At 46.7% G+C, this 21,548-nt stretch overlaps 1 protein-coding gene across 1 annotated transcript in view; it reads right to left on the bottom strand.

Annotated features, from left to right (window-relative positions):
• Positions 1-4,044: 4,044 nt before the first annotated feature.
• CASS4 (Cas scaffold protein family member 4) overlaps positions 4,045-21,548 on the bottom strand; it is a gene marked incomplete in the record, with an annotated part of 87,982 nt that continues 70,478 nt past the window's right edge. Inside the window, 5 exon segments of the mRNA XM_077460569.1 lie at positions 4,045-8,645; positions 9,744-9,824; positions 11,503-11,580; positions 15,097-16,431; positions 19,637-19,780. Of these exon segments, the coding sequence (XP_077316695.1) occupies positions 8,229-8,645; positions 9,744-9,824; positions 11,503-11,580; positions 15,097-16,431; positions 19,637-19,780 (2,055 nt within the window).

The raw sequence follows: 21,548 nt of genomic DNA, 5'->3' as shown, positions 1-21,548 counted from the left end.
CTGATGGGGCCCGGGGCCCTCGGGCAGTGCCCCAGTGGGCGAATGGTCAGTTCGCCCCTGGATAAGCCTATATTAAGGCTTACCTGTAGGTGCAAGAAATATCTCCTAAACCTACACGGTTAAGGAGATATTTCCCTAAAAACGGACACCTATGTCTACGGCGCATGCGCACTGCGCGTGCCATTAGTGAAGGCGATCATGCCATCACCGACGGCATGCACGGGGGTGATGTCATCGGTGCCCCGGCAAGTCACTCTGGGAGATATGGGCGGCGACGGGCAACGAGGGTCCCTTCGGGGGGGGGGGGGGGGCTTTGATCTCAGGGTTGTTGTTTTTTTTTTAATTAGATGGGGGTTTACTTCCTCTTTAAATCTTCTGCCCTTGTTGTTGTTTTAACTTTGGATAGTAAAACTTTTTTTTTCCTGCCAGTAAATCCCCTATGCAGCCCACTTCCTGTTTCTTGTCTGGCCATTGGCCTAGGCTTATGACATCATACACCGCTCTCTCACTCTGGTGAAAGTTTGCAAGGAAGGGAGGGGAGGGGGGTGTGAGTTATAAGAGAGCCAATGAGAGCTGGAGGTGTGTGTGTGTGTGTGTGTGTAAATCCAGGAAGTGAACAGGCAGCAGCTTCAGCTGCCCACAGTTAAAATGGCCGCAGCCAGACTCAGTGGAGGGAGATTTCTGCAGCATATTTGGCGAGTAATGTGAGCAGACCGCAGTTCCTCTTAGCCCTTGTACACACGGTCGGAGATTCCGACGGAATGTGTCCGATCGGACCGTTTTGTCGGATATTCCGACTGTGTGTGGTCTCCATCGGACTGTTTCCGTCGGAATATCCGACGGACCAAGTTTTCCAACTTGTCGGTAAAATTTTCCGACAACATGATCCGATCGGACCTTCTCCGATCATGTGTAGAGAATTGTGATCGGACAAAGTGCCACGCATGCTCAGATCAAATTTCTACACCAAAGCTATTGGCTACTAGCCTGAACGTAGTCCCGTCGTAACAAAATAACGTCATCACGTTCTGAACGATCGGATTTTCCGACAACTTCGTCCGGCCGTGTGTATGCAACAGTTTTGGACAAAATCCGACGGATTTGGTTGTCGGAATCTCCGACCGTGTGTACAAGGGCTTAGTCCCCTTTCACACTGGGGCGTTTTTCAGGCACTTTAGCGTTAAAAAACGCGACTGAAAGAAGCCGCAACTGCAATCCCAATGTAAAAGCCCCGAGTGCTTTCAGACCGAGGCGCTGCGCTGGCAGGACGTCAAAAAAAGTCCTACAAACAGCTTCTTTGCAGCGCTTTTGGAGCGGTGAATAAAACGCTCCAAAAGCGCCCCCTCCCATTGAAATCAATGGGAAGCGCCTGTAAAACGCCTGAAAAGCGCCTGAAAAACGCTATTGGCAGCAGCATTTTGTGGGCGCTTTTAACCCTTTATTTGGCCACTAGCAGGGGTTAAAAACGCCCCAATAACGCTTGAAAAACGCTGGTAAAGCGCTGCTAGTTTAAGCGGCGCTTTACGAGCGTTTTTCGGGCGCTGACATTGTGAAAGGGCTTTTAAAGTACTCGGGTTTTCACATTGGGATTGCAGATGAGGCTTCTTTCAAGCGCTTTACAGGCGCTTTTTTTTTAACACTAAAGCGCCTGAAAAACGCCCCCAGTGTGAAAGGGGTCTTAAATGTTATAATGATACATTTTCCTGACTGATGAAATGGCTTAGAACTAAAGACACCATTGACCAGACCACTTCCTCTGACCTGTATAGCACTGCACCCGCCATCATGGCAGCTAAGCTATACTGGCTCATACAAGCTTCTCCAGCCACATCCTTTTTGTTGTCCGGAGCGGAGGCGCTTAGCTCTGATTATTATTCAGCTTTGGCGGCTGTTTATGTCAGTTTGGGTGTTATGCAGCGGGGTAACTAGAACCTTCGGGCCCCCCCGGTACAAGAAACCATGAAGGGACACTTCCCTTTGAGCCCAGTGGTGGAACAGCAGGGCCCAGGGGTGGAACAGCAGGGCCCAGGGGTGGAACAGCAGGGCCCAGGGGTGGAACAGCAGGGCCCAGGGGTGGAACAGCAGGGCCCAGCGGTGGAACAGCAGGGCCCAGCGGTGGAACAGCAGGGCCCAGGGGGGGAACAGCAGGGCCCAGGGGTGGAACAGCAGGGCCCGGGGGTGGAACAGCAGGGCCCGGGGGTGGAACAGCAGGGCCCGGGGGTGGAACAGCAGGGCCCGGGGGTGGAACAGCAGGGCCCAGCGGTGGAACAGCAGGGCCCGGGGGTGGAACAGCAGGGCCCAGCGGTGGAACAGCAGGGCCCAGGGGTGGAACAGCAGGGCCCAGGGGTGGAACAGCAGAGCCCAGTCACCACAAGTGTCAGTAGTTTTTCATTAGATTTTTTTTTTTTACTATTTTTTGTTTTTACAATTTTTTTTAATTATTATTATTTTTTTTTAACCACTTCAGCCCCGGAAGATTTGGCTTCTGGCCATTTTTTGCGATACGGCACTGCATCGCTTTAACTGACTTTACAGCGACGCTGTATCCAAACAAAATCAATGTCCTTTCCCCCCCCCCCCCCCCCCACAAATAGAGCTTTCTTTTGGGTGGTATTTGATCACCTCTGCGGTTTTTATTTTTTGCGTTATAAACAAAAAAAGAGAGACAATTTTGAAAAAAAAAAAAACAACAATATTTTTAATTTTTTCTATAATAAATATCCCCATTTAAAAAAAAAAAACAATTTGTTTTCCCTCAATTTGGGCCGATACGTATTCTTCTACATATTTTCGGTAAAAAAAAAAAAAATGCAATAAGCGTATATTGATTGGTTTGCGTAAAAGTTATAGCGTCTAAAATATAGGGGATAGATTTATAGCATTTTTATTATTATTATATATTTTTTTTACTAGTAATGGCGGTGATCTGCGATTTTTATCGGGACTGCGACATTATGGGGGACACGTCATACACTTTTGACACATTTTTGGGACCACTGTCATTTATACAGCGATCAGTGCTATTGAAATGCACTGATTACTGTGTAAATGTCACTGGCAGTGAAGGGGTTAACACCGGGGGGGGGGGGCGATCAAGGGGTTAACTGTGTTCCCTGTGTGTGTTCTAACTGTAGGGGGAGGGGACTGACTAGAGGAAATGACGGATCGTGGTTCCTAGCTAATAGGAACATACGATCTGTCACTCCTCACAGAACAGGGATTTGTGTGTTTACACACTCACGTCCCTGTCCTGCCTCTCGTGCTCACGATCGTGCGAGTGATGGCGGCTGGTCGGCAAGCAGTTATAAAAAAAATAGGAGCCACGTTGGGGGGACTTTGGTGAGACCTCAGTGGTCTAAACAGACCGCCGATCTTCCACCTTTGCGACAGAGAAAGGAGACGGAGGACACAGCCCTCCATCTCCTTCTCTGCAGCCTCGGCAGCACTGAATGAATTGAGAAATGAATTGACAAAAATTACCCCCTTACAGAGCTTCCTGTTCATTCACAAACTGAAGCATAGTAAACGCAGTTGGGTTTTAGGTTGGACTTGATAGACTTGTGTCTTTTTTTCAACCTCACCTACTATGTAAATGAACAGTCAGTGATCTGTACCCATTCAGACTAAGAAGGGGCCGGTAAATGACACATTTATTGGCCCCTTCCCCGATCTCCATCCTGACGCATCCCCTTAGCGACCGGCTGGAGAGGGGAGCAGTGAAAGAGCACACGGGGGGGGGGGGGAGCAGCAGAAAGAAGCTGGATAGGAGGAGCGATGGGGACGACTGCATACAGAGGAACCAATCTCTCCATTTCCCTCCTGCGGCCGCTGAATGCCGCTGCAGGAGGAAATTGGAGGCATTGGTTCTAATGTATGCAGCCTCTCCGATCCTCCTCTGATCCAGGGGTACAGGGGGCTGCAAGGGCACCCTGGAGCATGGGGCCGGGTCGCAATTGCTACCTCTGCGACCCCTGTAGGTACGCCCCTGGTGTTATGCAATTTTCTTATCAGGAAATAAAACATTCTGGAAAAAAAAAACAACAGTTTTTATCGTACCAGTTTATATTAAATACACATTTCTTTCAACATACACATACAAAGAGAATAGACATTCTGTACAGATTTCATTTTAACATAAACCTTTACAGCACACGGGTGAACCACTGTGCCGCCATTTTGTCTCCGACTTATAACAAGAGCAAGCCAGAGGCTGGTCTCACAGCGGATCTTCACAGACTGTTCATTAAAGAAAGCACCAAGTGTCTGCTATGGCAGGACTAGATATCATCAGAAGGGACGGAAACTGTTTTGTTTTTTTCGTACCCCAATCTGGCTGTTTAACCAAACTGATATTCCAGTTGTGAGCGGATGCCGGGGGGGGTTCAGTCACAGCCTAAACGTTTTTAGTTGTGGATAAAGTGGAAAGGGGTTAGAATCCCCGTGGTCCACAGTACAGGGACTCCCCATTACCCATGATTTATCCCTTTAAAGACCCTTCAAATGCAGGAAATGATCTGTCAGAAGCAGGGGCGGACTGACCATTCGGCCTCTCGGGCACTGCCCGAGGGCCCCGGGCCACTAGGGGGCCCCATCAGGGTTGCCTGCCTCAGTAAAACCAGAGACAGTATGTAAAAATCTGTGTTTTTTTTTTTACATCTGTCTCTGAAATATCCCTTACCAACATCCTTTTGGTCTAAAAATCCTGAGATCAAAGCTGCCCCACCTCTCCGGTACCTTCTCAGTCAATAGAAACATGTCTGTGTATACTGTGTGTACATCTATGTGTATACTGTGTGATTGTATATTGTGTGTGTGTGTGTGTGTGTATACTGTGTGTACATGTATGTGTATACTGCGTGATTGTATACTGTGTGTGTGTGTATACTGTGTGGCCCCATAATCTCTGATTGCCTGGGGCCCCATAATCTTTTTTTGCCCGGGGGCCTCCATGAGTTGTCAGTCCGCCCCTGGTCAGAAGCTACTCATTTCCTGTTGATGACTGACACCACACTGCTCTTTCTGGACTGAAATTGCAAGGGACGATGTTACAGGAGCATGCCTGAAGGTACAGAGGGTTCTGAAAATGGAGCTTAGCAGGCTAGATAGTTGTGGTAGGTACTGGAGACCGGGTGGAAACAAAGGTGTACGCTTTGAGTTATGGAGAATACAAGGTTGTGCTTTGAGTCACAGGGGCACACAGGGGTTCACAGGGGTACACTGGAGTCACAAAACACACATAGGCATACTTGGAAACATGGGGTGCTCAGGGGTGCATGGGGGTCACTGGAGACACAGGAGCAAACTAGGGTCACTGGAGACACAGGAGCACACCAGGGTCATTAGAGACACAGGAGCACACCAGGGTCACTGGAGACACAGGAGCACACCAGGGTCACTGGAGACACAGGAGCACACCAGGGTCACTGGAGACACAGGAGCACACCAGGGTCACTGGAGACACAGGAGCACACCTGTGGGGGCACTCAGGTGTGCACTTAAGATACAGGAGTGAATAGAGTGAATAGGGGTCACACAGAAGTGTTACGTGGGTCACTGCAGACACAGGAGTGTACACGGGTCACCAGGGTCACTGGAAATGCAGGTGTGGCGCTAGAAACACAGGAGCACACCTTGGTTGTGGAGACACAGGAGTTACTGGAGACTCAGTAGTGCATAGGTGTCACAGGAGCACACCTTGGTCACTGAAGACACAGGAGTTACTGGAGGCTCAGGAGTGCAAAGGTGTCACTGGAGACACAGGAGCACACCAAGCTCACTGGTGACACAGGAGCACATGGGGTAAACATGGGGGCACTCAGGGGTACCCTTGAGATACAGTAATGTATAGAGGTCACACAGGAGCATGCAGAGGTCACTGGAGACACAGGAGTGTACAGGGGTCACTGGGGACAGGAGCATACCGGGGGCACAGGAGTCACTGGAGACATACTGTAGGAGCGCACATGGGTCACTGGAAACGCAGGAGTCGCTAGAGACCCAAGAACACACCTTGGTCACTGGTAGACACAGGAGCACACCTTGGTCACTGGAGACACAGGAGTTACTGGAGACTTAGTAGTGCACAGGTGTCACTGGAGACACAGTAGCACACCAAGGTCACTGGTGACACAGGAATGCATAGGGAAAAACATGGGGGTACTCAGAGGTACACTTGAGATACAGGAGTGCATGGGGGGGACACACAGGAGTGTAAAGGGGTCACCGGAGACACAGAAGTGTGGAGAGGTCACCTGTGTTGGTGGAGATAGGATCTTACCAGAGACGCAGGAGTCACTGGAGATGTAGGAGTGCACCTAGGTCACTAGAGACACAGGAGCGCATGGGGGAAAACATGGGGACACTCAGGGGTGCCCTTGAGGTACAGGAGTGCATAAGGGTCACACAGGAGTGTACAGGGGTCACTTGAGATGTAGGCGCACACCTGGATCACTGGAGACACAGAAGCACGCCAGGGTCACTTGTGACACAGGAGTTACTGGAGGCTCAGGAGTGCACAGGAGTCGGTGGTGACACACGAGTGTATTCATTAAAGACTGGGGGCAAGCATGGAGGACTGCAGCAAGAGGACTTAGGTGTAGTGAAGCTTTTCTTGAACATAGAGCAATGGGTCACCCAATCCTTTAGATGAGCACCAGCCAGTAGGACTGTCTCCTGACCAGCTGCAGCGCTGGTGCAGCAAATGAGACCTGGGAATGCCGGCAGCCTTTGGGCCAAAGAAAATACCCGCCGCAGGATTGGTGGGGAGGTGAGTGTAATACGGTGTCAGCCCACTGCTAAGTTGCCTTTTGTCAAACTACATAATCCCTCCCCCTCTCCTCATCTCCACATATTTAAGAGTAATTTCTCTGCAGGCCAAGATAAGAACTGAGATAACACAGGAAGTGTGCAGAGGACGTGGGACAGCTCTGAATTTCTGGCAGGATCAACAGGTATTTTTTTTTTCTTTTATGAAGCAGATATAACAAAACACTTTGAATGGTATATTAAACAGCCAAAAAGGGAGAAAATAAGTTTAATGTTGGGGTTTACATACACTGTAAGAGAGATTTATTTTTCTGTCTGTTTTGGAGATTTACCCTCATCTTCTGTCTGAAACCCTTGTTAAAGGATCAGGAATGAAGGAAAATCTCCCTAATGGAGCCCTGGATAGCAATAAAAACCCACTATGGGTTCTAATCCTTCCCCACGCCATCCAAAACCTTACAAAATACATTTTGGAGGGGCATTCTCTTTAATTTTTAACTTTGTTCTTTGAACATTGACCAGTACTTGTTCTAGTGAAGATTGTCGATCAGTCCAGTAATTTATGTTACATTTATGTTTGTTCATAAGTGATTATGGATTGTTCTTTGCTCGTTTGCCCTTGTTGTTGGTAGTTATCCAATCGGTGGGTGGTACTTTAGCTTAGTAAGGTTCTTGGGGTCTTTAGACTTTGGCCACTCTTTTCGGCAAAGAAATCCATATTGGGGCACCATGGGTGGCTAGGACCTCAGCTAAATTATGACCGCGGTCATTATTTCCAAATCCAGTGATGGTTCAGTTTCCGGCCAACTCAAGAAGTCAATAAATTGTTGGTAGTTATCCAATCGGTGGGTGGTACTTTAGCTTAGTAAAGTTCTTGGGGTCTTTAGACTTTGGCCACTCTTTTTGGCAAATAAATCCATATTGTTGCACCATGGGTGGCTAGGACCTCAGTTAAATTATGACCCCGGTCGTTATTTCCAAATCCATTCATGGTTCCGTTTCCGGCCAACGCAAGAAGTCAATAAATCGTTGGTAGTTATCCAATCAGTGGGTGGTACTTTAGCTTAGTAAGGTTCTTGGGGTCTTTAGACTTTGGCCACTCTTTTCGGCAAAGAAATCCATATTGTGGCACCATGGGTGGCTAGGACCTCAGCTAAATTATGACCGCGGTCGTTATTTCCAAATCCATTGATGGTTCAATTTCCGGCCAACGCAAGAAGTCAATAAATTGTTGGTAGTTATCCAATCGGTAGCTGGAATTTAGGGGTAGCTTAGTAAGGTTCTTGGGGTCTTTAGGCTTTGGCCACTCTTTTCGGCAAAGAGATCCACATTGCGGCACCATGGGTGGCTTGGACCTCAGCTAAATTATGACCGTGGTCATTATTTCCAAATCCATTGATGGTTCCGTTTCCGGGCCAACTCAAGAAGTCAATAAATTAAAAAAGTCAAGTGACGGGTCTCCGTCATTCCAGCATTGACCTGAAAAGCTGCGTTTGATTGGACAGCTCGGTCGTCCTGTGCTGCAGATCCAGCATGGCGGCCGCGTTGGGGTACTGAATGGCGGCCGTCTTAGTTGCCATGGCCAAGTTTTTAAGCAGGCTGCACAGTTCGCTGCTCCTGTAGAGAACGTCGTTGCGAGCATCGCCGACTTTCACGTCCTGGCACAGCAGGTCCACCAGCTTCTGGCCGACCATGATGATGAGCTTGCCGTGAGTTATGAAGACCTCGGGGGTTTCGTGTTTGCTCAGGCTGTCGCCGAAAACTCGGATGGCCTTCTGGAGGGCGCCAAAGTAAAGGTAACACTGATCGGAGAGGGCCAGCTTCTTGATTGAATCTGGTTTTCGGATGATGTCCGGTTTACTTGGAGGAACCGGTGGATCCTGCAGAAGAAAAATAAATTAGTTGTCTGTTTTTTTTTTTTGGGGGGGTATGAAAAAAAATGATGTCACTGACCCTAAAGTATATCAAAAAGGTAAAACTATTCTATTATTTTGTTTTAGACCCCACCCCCCAGCAGTTAATAGTAGAAGCACTGATTTGTAAATGGTTGCAATGACGGTGATCTTGAGCATTTCTCTTGTTAACATGAGTCCTGCAGCATTTCCCCAGTCTCCAACCGCACCTCTAGCATTTCCCCAGTCTCCAACCGCACCTCTAGCATTTCCCCAGTCTCCAACCGCACCTATAGCATTTCCCCAGTCTCCAACCACACCTATAGCATTTCCCCAGTCTCCAACCGCACCTATAGCATTTCCCCAGTCTCCAACCACACCTATAGCATTTCCCCAGTCTCTATCCACACCTATAGCATTTCCCCAGTCTCCAACCGCACCTATAGCATTTCCCCAGTCTCCAACCGCACCTATAGCATTTCACCAGTCTCCAACCACACCTATAGCATTTCCCCAGTCTCCAACCGCACCTATAGCATTTCCCCAGTCTCCAACCGCACCTATAGCATTTCCCCAGTCTCCAACCACACCTATAGCATTTCCCCAGTCTCTATCCACACCTATAGCATTTCCCCAGTCTCCAACCGCACCTATAGCATTTCCCCAGTCTCCAACCGCACCTATAGCATATCCCCAGTCTCCAACCACACCTATAGCATTTCCCCAGTCTCTATCCACACCTATAGCATTTCCCCAGTCTCCAACCGCACCTATAGCATTTCCCCAGTCTCCAACCGCACCTATAGCATTTCCCCAGTCTCCAACCGCACCTATAGCATTTCCCCAGTCTCCAACCGCACCTATAGCATTTCCCCAGTCTCCAACCACACCTATAGCATTTCCCCAGTCTCCAACCACACCTATAGCATTTCTGCAGTCTCCAAACATCTCCTTAAGTATGACTACTCTAAAGGATGACTACTCTTGGTGATGTCATGAGCGGTGGCTCATGATGTCACGAGCCACCGCTGAGACCCCACAGACCTCATAAGTTGACAAGCACCGATTGACATAAAGCACACCTACTTTTAATAAACACGTAATGCTTTTCCCCACGGGGTCTTCATTTGTGAATATCCGAGAATCCGGCTTTAACCATCCTTTACGCTAAAAGGGAAAAAACAAACAAAAAATAAACATCAAATTGTTGCTAAAAATTTCTCTTACAGCTCTGCTCCACTAGGGGGCACTGTTGTTGTTTTTTTTTAATCTGTTCCTACATCGCTCCAACCGGTACACACATACATATTAGATATACACTATATTACCAAAAGTTTTGGGACGCCTGCCTTTACACACACAACTTTAATGGCATCCCCAGTCTTAGTCCGTAGGGTTCAATGTTGAGTTGGCTCCGCCCTTTGCAGCTATAACAGCTTCAACTCTTCTGGGAAGGCCGTCCACAAGGTTTAGGAGGGTGTCTATAGGAATGTTTGACCATTCTTCCAGAAGTGCATTTGGGAGGTCAGGCACTGATGTTGGACAAGAAGGCCTGGCTCGTAGTCTCCGCTCTAATTCACCCCAAAGGTGTTCTATTGGGTTGAGGTCAGGACCAGTGGCGGCCATCCCCGCCACCCCTAATCCACGCGCCCGGAACCTAATCTACAGGCAGGGCGCCAGACGCATGGATTTCAATTTTTTTGTTGTTTTTTTTAAGCACGTGATTAGACACTGAGGCTCTAATTCGTTTAAAAAAAAGGGTGGGCTTGGGGTGCAGAGCACTGCGTCCTGAGCCCATCGAGTTGTGTGACAATGGCAAATGAATATTCCCTAATGTCTTCTGCTTCTCCTCCTGGCCAATCAGGAAGCGGGTCCTGAGAACTGATTGGGCAGCCAATTGGGTCTCAGGACCCATTTCATGTTTGTTTGATGGAGAAGTAACGGCCCGGCACTTCCCACGACAAGCTGGAGCAAGAAGCAGCCTAAGGTAATGCCACTGATCGCTGCCTTCCCGTCCTTCTGCCACGGCGGTGGGGGAGGGGGACTGGCGGTGTCGGTCGCAGTAGTGAGAGTGAGGGGGGCAGGTTTGTTTGCCCCCCCCCCATAAATATGGCTCATCCACGTCTTTATGGACCTTGCTTTGTGCACTGGTCCAAATCATTTGGTGGAGGGGGGATTATGGTGTGGGGGGGTCATTTTTCAGGGGTTGGGCTTGGCTCTTTAGTTCCAGTGAAGGGAACTCTTAAGGCATCAGCATACCAAGACATTTTGGACAATTTCATGCTCCCAACTTTGTGGGAACAGTTTGGGGACGGTCCCTTCCTGTTCCAACATGACTGCCCACCAGTGCACAAAGCAAGGTCCATAAAGACACGGATGAGCGAGTTTGGGGTGGAGGAACTTGATTGACCTGCACAGAGTCCTGACCTCAACCAGATAGAACACCTTTGGGATGAACCAACGCAGGGACTGCGAGCCAGGCCTGTGTCCAACATCAGAGTCCACAGAGTCCTCACCTCAACCCGATAGAACACCACAGGGCTTCTCATCCAACATCAGTTCCTGACCTCACAAATGCTCTTCTGGAAGAATGGTCAAACCTTCCCCATAGACACCCTCCTAAACCTTGTGGACGGCCTTCCCAGAAGAGGTGAAGCTGTTATAGCTGCAAAGGGGCGGAGCCAACTCAATACTGAACCCTCCGGACTAAGACTGGGATACCATTACATTTCATGTGCGTGTAAAAGGCAGGTGTCCCAATACTTTTGGCAATATAGTGTGTATTTATTATTCAGTCTTTTGTAGAAAACATAATTGTCAGTGATTGGCTGAATGTGACAATTACCTTCTCTTCAGGGCTGGTTTTACGTTCCAGTTGCTGCATTGGTGACAATTGCTGCATCTTTTCAAAATCTTCTTTTTTCTAAGGAAAAAATAAATAAAAAATAGATTGGAATATTGATCCTTAATTTCCAGTGATATGAGAATCAAGCAGAAGAAAGACGTCTGATTTGTCCACTTAGCACTGGTGGTGACACAAAGGCTACAGATGTCTATCAGTGTTTGCCCATGTCCCTGTATACCGGGCAGAAACCTAGTTAGTCAATATATTGTGGACATGGGCAGATGGTTTGTTGGGGGGCACATCGGAGTAGTGGTTGGCACTCTCGCCTAGCAGTAAAAAGGGTCGCTGGTTCAAATCCCAACCATGACTCTACCTGCCTGGAGTTTGCATGTTCTCCCTGTGCCTGTGTGGGTTTCCTCCGGGTACTCCGGTTTCCTCCCACAATCCAAAGACATGCAGGTAGGTTAACTGGCCTCTGTCCAAAAAATGACCCTAGTATATGAATGGAGACCTTGGATTGTGGGCTCCTTGAGGGTAGGGACCGATGTGAGTGTGCGATGTACAGGGATGGGGACAATTGTAGACACTCACTCAGGTTCAACTGGATGGACTGGTGTCTTTATTCAACCTTACTAACTATGAAACTTAGATGGCAATCAAATTACAATGTACTACATTTTATTACCCTGAACTAAGGAAACTGTCTCATGCTATTCCACTGTCCAACAGCAGGGTAGGGATGTTGAGGTTACCGAGCTGCATTGCTTTAACTATAGTAGAGAAAAGTCTGGTCACCGACCTGGCTTTGTTGTCTGGAAGGCTGAGTAAATCTCAGGAGTGGACAGACACAAACATATATTTGTTATCGGCTGAAAAAAAAAAAAGCTTTCATATATGCCAGCCATTCTCTTTCAGGGTTCCGTGGGACCCCTAGGGCTGTGTTCCTCAACTCCCAGTCCTCAACGGCGTCCCCAACAGGTCACGTTTTTCAGGATTTCCATCAGGTGAAACGGCTGCGGTAATTACTAAGGTAAGGAAACTGATCAAATCACCTGTGCAAAATAATGGAAAGCCTGAAAACATGACCTGTGTTGGGGTGCCTTGAGGACTGGAGTTGAGAAACACTGCCCTAGGGTTCCTCCAGGGGTGGCCAGGGGCTCCGTACAAAAAAGAAAAGGCAAGTAGAGCATTACCAGGTACAACTTTATTGGAAAAAATAAAATAATGAGGGCATACTCACAAGAGCCATAGGGTAAAGCATTATAGACCAGACCCAAGTGCCAGGATGGCCAGGGACGACACGCGTTAGGTGGCGAGTCTTGGTGACACCAGGATTGTGCTGATATTTCATCTTATTATAGTCAGCCTGCCACTTGGGTCTGGTCTATAATGCTTTATTAGCCTATGGCTCTTGTGAGTACACGCTCATTATTTATTTATTTTTCAATAAAGTTGTATCGGGTAATACACTAGGTCTTTGCGCCCCCCCCCCCCCGTTTTTCTTGTATGTATGTCTTCAAGATTTCTAAATCTCAAGAGGGCAGCATCGGCGTAGCGCACCGGGATGTGATTATAAGTGACCTTTGAATGGTCCATATTGGACCTCTCTTGGTCCTTAGGAAGCCTTTAGTGTCTAGAGAACATATTCGAGTTCCATGAGCTGTGGCTAACTGTCCACCTATCTGATGGTCCCGGCATAGTTCAAGGTCCAACACCACTTGGCAAAGCCAGTAGCATGACTGCAAGGGTGTCCTTCTGGCCACCTTGTAAGGCAGGCACCTCCCCCCCCCACATACCCCAATCCCCCCCCCCCCCCCACATACCCCAATTTCCCCACCTTTCACAACTCCCTTATGACCAGTGGTACCACAAGTCTGTAGGGATGTAAGAAAGCTCTTGACTTCTGCATAAAGTGCCAGAATTTGGATAAGATTGCTCCAGGTTTCAGGTCTCCCATGGTACTCTTAACATAGCATTGTTTAAGCCAAGGGTCTCCAGACTTTCTAAACAAAGGGCCAGTTTACTTTCCTTTAGACTTTAGGCGGGCAAGACAGTGGGAGTAGATAAGGCCCCAGGCTTGGTGGTCAGTGGGGGTTAAAAAGGTACATAGCACCCCTGTGGTTAGGTGGAGGAGGAATCGTTCCCAATCATTGGTAATAGTGGGAGAAGTAGTGGCTTCATCACTGGTGTCAGTGGAAGGAATAGCGTTTCATTGTTGGTGTCATTGGGAGGAATAGTGCCCCATCATTGGTGTTAGTGGGAGGAATAGTGCCCCATCATTGGTGTCAGTGGGAGAAATAGCGCCCCATTGTTGGTGTCAGTTGAAGAAATAGTGCCCTATTGTTGGTGTTAGTGGGAGGAATAATGCCCCATCATTGGTAATAGTGGGAGGAATAGTGCCCAATCATTGGTATTAGTGGGAGGAATAGTGCCCCATCATTGGTAATAGTGGGAGAAATAGTGCCCCATCATTGGTAATAGTGGGAGGAATAGTGCCCCATCATTGGTATTAGTGGGAGGAATAGTGCCCAATCATTGGTATTAGTGGGAGGAATAGTGCCCCATCATTGGTGTTAGTGGGAGGAATAGTGCCCCATCATTGGTAATAGTGGGAGAAATAGTGCCCCATCATTGGTATTAGTGGGAGGAATAGTGCCCCATCATTGGTAATAGTGGGAGGAATAGTGCCCCATCATTGGTATTAGTGGGAGGAATAGTGCCCCATCATTGGTAATAGTGGGAGGAATAGTGCCCCATCATTGGTAATAGTGGGAGGAATAGTGCCCCATCATTGGTAATAGTGGGAGGAATAGTGCCCCATCATTGGTATTAGTGGGAGGAATAGTGCCCCATCATTGGTGTCAGTGGGAGGAATAGCGCCCCATCATTGGTGTTAGTGGGAGGAATAGTGCCCCATCATTGGTATTAGTGGGAGGAATAGTGCCCCATCATTGGTGTCAGTGGGAGGAATAGCGCCCCATTGTTGGTGTCAGTTGAAGGAATAGTGCCCTATTATTGGTGTTAGTGGGAGGAATAGTGCCCCATCATTGGTAATAGTGGGAGGAATAGTGCCCCATCATTGGTATTAGTGGGAGAAATAGTGCCCCATCATTGGTATTAGTGGGAGAAATAGTGCCCCATCATTGGTATTAGTGGGAGAAATAGTGCCCCATCTTTCGTGCCAGCGGCAGGAAAGGGGCAAGCAAAGGGCCGTAGTTTGGAGACCACTGGCTTAAGCAATAAGCAATAATCTATAAGGTTTGCCTATGAGATCTCCAGACGTTTTTCGTTTGCCTGGAGTATTGCTCAAATGAGTGGCAACTAATACGGTCATAAAATCTCACACAAAGTCTCACACAAAGTCTCACACAAAGTCTCACACAAAGTCTCGGACACAAATTGAACAATCAAAAACAAAAAAAATAGAAAAATGCTGTGAGCTTGGAGTTTAGTCTATTGAGATTGGTGCTGGATAGCTGGAGAAAAAAAACATATTGCTAATTTTTTTAGTCAATTATGCCAACTATACTGCCTGCAGATGGACATGTTCAATAACCAAAACAAATGACTTCTGAGAATGGACAAAGTACTGACCTGCAGGTAGACATATGCGCTGTCTTCTACAGACTTCTGTTTTTGCAGCGGGTGCCTCTTGTCTTTGCTTTTCTCCTCCGTCCGGTTTATAGAGAATTCCTGAAGGACCTTCGTGTCTGGTCGTGTCGGGACCTGAGGTTTCGGGGACGCCGCGTGTTCCTTGGCCGTTTTTGGCCTTTTGTCTTCTTGCTTTTTGAATAAAAGCTTTCCGTTTGCGATGATGATGGACGCAAATCTCTTAATGTCTTCTGGGATTGTCCTGGCTACCATGACAAACTGGTCGAGGTCATCGGGTGTGGTGCGAGGTTTGTCGAAGACCAGCGCTTGTAAAGACCATTTGCAAAGATTAATGCACTCTTGATTCCTGGAAAGAGTCTGGAAAGAGTCTGAGAGGGTTTGCAGTTGGTTGTTGATCCTGAGTTGGATGTTAATGTCTGTTAAGTGAGCCGTATTGGCTTTGATGGTCTGGGCAAAGTCAATGAATTGCCCCAAAGTAGAGATGATGCTATTAACAGCCCTGTGAATGTCTTCGAGGTTGGATTCCATATTATCCTGCAGTCTCCACTTGCTGCTCACAAAGATCATTAGACTTGCGATGGAACTGGACACCCGTTCTTGCAGTTCGGTTAAATTCTTGATGACCACTTCTGGCTCTACAATCAATTCACTTGAGCTGTCTTCAGAGGTGGACATTGTAACAGACTCACTTGAAGTGCTTGATGAAGTAGACAAAGTGCTGGTTCGACTCTCTGAACTCGACACGGATAACCTGTCGTATTGAGGCTTGTGTAGAGATGGTTTGTTGTCCTTTGGCAGCGGTGGAGGGACGTCGTAAATCCGATCATGGCACACCAAGCTGCCCACTTCCATTTTTGGTGGCGATCCAACAGTTGACCCTCTTGGGATATCGTAAACATTTTCCTTGGAGTCAATCGTCTCCATCCTTGGTTTACCAAAACTCGATGAGCCTTTTCGTAAACTTCCGTTCTGATACGAAGGGGAGACATCGCGAGAAGCTGGAACGTCGTAAAGACATTGATTGGCCACTGTTGACTTACTGGGTGGGATATCGTAGATTTGACTAGATGGGCAGCTGCTCTCTTTCTTGGAATGCACCGGCCCGTATCGAGTTGGTGGCACATCGTATACCATATTTTGATCTATGGATATCTTTCGGCAGTTGGGTGATAAAATGTTTCTCTCAGGAGACAAAGGGATATCATAAATCCAGTCAGACTTGCGGGGGTTTGGTAGGGTGTTGAACTGGCTACCAACAGGTGGCGTGGCACTCCTGTTTCTCTGAACCAGCGTTCCGGTTGGTGGAATATCGTATACCTGAAAGGAATATGAGTTGGTCAATATATGCTTTAAATACTTTCTATGTTCCACCAAAGAGATGGCGTATTGGTTCTCATAAAGGACATATCAGAATTAAGTCTCCAACTTATAAGCCGACCTCAACGCAACTGTTTATTTGGGCACCTAAGTGGCAAATGAGGTTTAATGTTGATAAATGTAAAATTATGCACTTGGGGGGGGGGGGGGGGGGCTAAGAATATGCATTCATCATACATACTGGTGGGGGTACAACTGGGGGAATCAGTGGTGGAGAAGGATCTGGGTGTTCAGGTAGATCATAAGTTTAATAATAGCATGCAATGCCAGGATGCGGTTTCCAAAGCGAGCAAAGTCCTTTCTTGTATTATAGGAGATATGGACTACAGAGAGAGAGAGAGATCATTTTGCCCCCCCTGTACAAATCATTAGTAGGACCTCATCTGGAATATGCAGTTCCGTTTTGGGCATCACTACACAAAAAAGGATATCAGGGAACTGATCACCGTGTATAAATACATAGAGGGGGATATGAACACCATGTATAAATACATAAAGGGGGGATATGAACACCATGTATAAATACATAAAGGGGGGATATGAACACCATGTATAAATACATAAAGGGAGGATATAATCACCATGTATAAATACATAAAGGGGGAATATGATCACCATGGATAAATACAAAAGGGAGTTATGATCACATGGTATAAATAACATAAAGGGGGGACATGATCACCATGTATAAATACATAAAGGGGGGATATGATCACCATGGATAAATACAAAAGGGGTTTATGATCACATGGTATAAATACATAAAGGGGGGATATGATCACCATGTATAAATACATAAAGGGGGGATATGATCACCATGTATAAATACATAAAGGGGGGATATGAACACCATGTATAAATACATAAAGGGGGGATATGAACACCATGTATAAATACATAAAGGGAGGATATAATCACCATGTACAAATACATAAAGGGGGAATATGATCACCATGGATAAATACAAAAGGGAGTTATGATCACATGGTATAAATACATAAAGGGGGGACATGATCACCATGTATAAATACATAAAGGGGGGATATGATCACCATGGATAAATACAAAAGGGGTTTATGATCACATGGTATAAATACATAAAGGGGGGACATGATCACCATGTACAAATACATAAAGGGGGATATGATCACCATGTATAAATACATAAGGGGTCCATATAGTGAACTTGAACTTGAGTAATTCACTTTAAGGTCATCACAGAGGACAATTGAGCACTCTTTATGTCTGGAGGAAAAGAGATTTCATCATCTCCAAATATGGAAAGGCTTCTTCACAGTAAGCCCTTGTACACACGGTCGGAGATTCTGTCGGAATGTGTCCGATCGGAGCGTTTTGTCGGATATTCCGACTGTGTGTGGTCTGCATCGGACTGTTTCCGTCGGAATATCCGTCAGATCAAATTTTCCAACTTGCCGGAAATATTTTCCGACAAAATGCTCCGATCGGACATACTCCGATCATGTGTAGAGAATTCCAACCGGACAAAGTGCCACGCATGCTCAGATCAAATTCCTACATCAAAGCTATTGGCTACTAGCCTGAACGTAGTCCCGTCGTAAAGAAATAACGTCATCACGTTCTGAACGATTGGATTTTCCGACAACTTTGTCCGACCGTGTGTATGCAACAGTTTCGGACAAAATCCGTCAGACAAAATCCGACGGATTTGGTTGTCGGAATCTCCGACCGTGTGTACAAGGGCTTAGAGCTGTGAAAATGTGGAATAGACTCCTTTTGGGAGGTGGTTCCGTCCAGCTCAGTAGATTGCTTTTAAAAAAAAAAGGCCTGGATCCTTTCCTAAATCTGAATAATATAACTGGATAGTAAGGCTTATAGGTAAAGTTGATCCAGAGAATATCCGATTGCCTCTCGGGGGATCAGGAAGGAATTTTTTCCCCCTGCTGTTGCAAACTGGATCATGCTTTGCTGGAGTTTTTTCTTGCCTTCCTTTGGATCAACCGTGAGTATAGGATTGTATATTCATATTTTTTGTTGGTTGAACTAGATGGACTTGTGCCTTTTTGCAACCAGACTAACTATCTAACTATGTAACTATATAAGTAGAATGATCTGAAGTCTCTGTAGGAGATCCAGTATGGCAGGTGGGTATTTTGAATAAGCCATGGAAGTTTTGACCAAAAAAACATAAGCTGGGGGTAAGGGACTAGTCGTAATTTCTGTGGGCTCCTTACAGCTAACCTTCTCCGCATTACTGACTGACCATGCCTTCTACTGCGTCATTGTGTCATTGTGCTGAGATGGCCATCTTGGTAGAGGCAAGTCTTTGCTTCCCTATGTCAGAGCTGCCTCCCTGACAACTGATGACCTGATGACTGGTGAGGAAATATTCAAGAAGCAGCAGGAGAGTTAGCGGAAGCACAAATCTTCAGAACTAATAAGTAGCAGCAGGGAGATCCTTGCAATGCAGGTTTTCAGCTACAGCTTCCTCTCCAGCAAAGAGAACAGCAGTGACCAAATCTCACTCCAAATCTAGCACGACTTATGCCGCATACACACAATCAGACTTTCCGACGGGAAATGTTGGATGTGAGCTTGTTGGCTGAAAGTCCAACTGTGCGTATGCTCCATCGAACATTTGTTGTCGGACTTTCCACCAACAAATGTTGGCTTAGCAGGTTCTCAATTTTTTTGCTAACAAAACTTTGTTGTCGGACTTTCTGATCGTGTGTACACAAGTTTATCGCACAAAAGTTCACACATGCTTGGAATCAAGTACGAGCCGGAAGCGCTCGGTCTTGTAAAACTAGCGTTCATAATGGAGATATCACGTGACTAGAGAACTTTTTTTTTCTCGGCTCGCCGTACGCCTAGTACGTCACTACGTTCATAATTGTTGGCCAACATTTGTGTGACCGTGTGCATGCAAGACAAGTTTGAGCCAACAACCTTCAGAAAAAAATCCACGGCTTTGTTGTCGGAAAGTCCGATAGTGTGTACGGGGTATAACAGTCAGCAGACTAATAAAATCATCTCAGTCTAAGCAAAGTGACTGGAGCTCAAAGACTGTTTTTTTTTATGTATATTATGTTGCCGTATATTGTACCATATCGAGAAGTAATGAATGCAGACTTCTAAAGTTATTGAAATGTTCACTTTAACTTACATTGGAGGCTTTGGAGGTCTTGGCTTTGCTCCTTTCTGGTGTGTCCGGACTTGATGGGATGTCGTAAATTAGCTTTTGTTGACTTTGCTCCATAGATAAGTGAAATGGGGACCGCCCATTGACCGGTGATGGGGTTTTACCTCTCTGCAAAAAAAAAAAAGAAACAAGAGATTTAAGAACATTCTTACAAGTCAGTCCAGCAGTTGCTTTACTAAATAATCAAATCTAACAGCGAGCTTCCATAAAATAAGGTAGAACCTCTACCCAAGCAGTGGATGGAACTTCCTGGTTCCTCTCCATACTTCTATATTCTCTGTATAATTATTATGGGGTAGTCACCGGGGAGCTACCAATGGTCCCTGTAGAATCACTCCAGAGGACCCAGGAAGTTCAGCTCACAATGGAGAACTAACAGCATGTCGAAGGTGGGGAAGATCTCCATGCAGTGGTCACAAACAACTGTAGAACCTCCGACCAACTGTGATTCTCAACCAGGGTTCTGTGGAGCCCTAAGGTTCCTCCAGAGGTTTGCGAAGGGTTCCTTCAGCATTGGCCACTTTCTGCCTCTCAGGTAAGTTCTCACTGACACCATTGATCTTTTTAGCTATCTGTAAGGAGGTCATTCTTCCCAATGACCACAAGTGTAAGGACCATTCTTCCCAATGACCACAAGTGTAAGGACCATTCTTCCCAATGACCACAAGTGTAAGGACCATTCTTCCCAATGACCACAAGTGTAAGGATCATTCTTTCCACTGACCACAAGTGTAAGGACCATTCTCCCCAATGACCACAAGTGTAAGGACCATTCTTCCCACTGACCACAAGTGTAAGGACCATTCTTCCCAATGACCACAAGTGCGAGGACCATTCTTCCCAATGACCACAATTGTAAGGACCATTCTTCCATATGACCACAAGTGTAAGGACCATTCTTCCCACTGACCACAAGTGTAAGGACCATTCTTCCCAATGACCACAAGTGCGAGGACCATTCTTCCCAATGACCACAATTGTAAGGACCATTCTTCCATATGACCACAAGTGTAAGGACCATTCTTCCCACTGACCACAAGTGCGAGGACCATTCTTCCCACTGACCACAAGTGTAAGGACCATTCATCCCAATGACCACAAGTGTAAGGACCATTCTTCCCAATGACCACAAGTGTAAGGACCATTCTTCCATATGACCACAAGTGTAAGGACCTTTCTTCCCAATGACCACAAGTGTAAGGACCATTCATCCCAATGACCACAAGTGTAAGGACCATTCTTCCCACTGACCACAAGTGTAAGGACCATTCTTCCCAATGACCACAAGTGTAAGGACCATTCTTCCCAATGACCACAAGTGTAAGGACCATTCATCCCAATGACCACAAGTGTAAGGACCATTCTTCCCAATGACCACAAGTGTAAGGACCATTCATCCCAATGACCACAAGTGTAAGGACCATTCTTCCCACTGACCACAAGTGTAAGGACCATTCTTCCCAATGACCACAAGTGTAAGGACCATTCTTCCCACTGACCACAAGTGTAAGGACCATTCTTCCCAATCACCACAAGTGTAAGGACCATTCTTCCCAATGACCACAAGTGTAAGGACCATTCTTCCATATGACCACAAGTGTAAGGACCTTTCTTCCAATGACCACAAGTGTAAGGACCATTCATCCCAATGACCACAAGTGTAAGGACCATTCTTCCCACTGACCACAAGTGTAAGGACCATTCTTCCAATGACCACAAGTGTAAGGACCATTCTTCCCAATGACCACAAGTGTAAGGGCCATTCTTCCAATGACCACAAGTGTGAGGACCATTCTTCCCACTGACCACAAGTGTGAGGACCATTCTTCCCAATGACCATCACACTAATGTATCATGAGTTGTAGATTTCTAATTT

Source organism: Lithobates pipiens, unplaced genomic scaffold, assembly GCF_037356315.1.
Source record: "Lithobates pipiens isolate NorthernLeopardFrog02 unplaced genomic scaffold, aLitPip1_a1.2 Scaffold_28, whole genome shotgun sequence".
NCBI classification, from domain to species: Eukaryota; Metazoa; Chordata; class Amphibia; order Anura; family Ranidae; genus Lithobates; species Lithobates pipiens.
The sequence above is the reverse complement of the archived record's forward strand: the minus strand, read 5'-3'. Positions and strand labels throughout refer to the sequence as shown.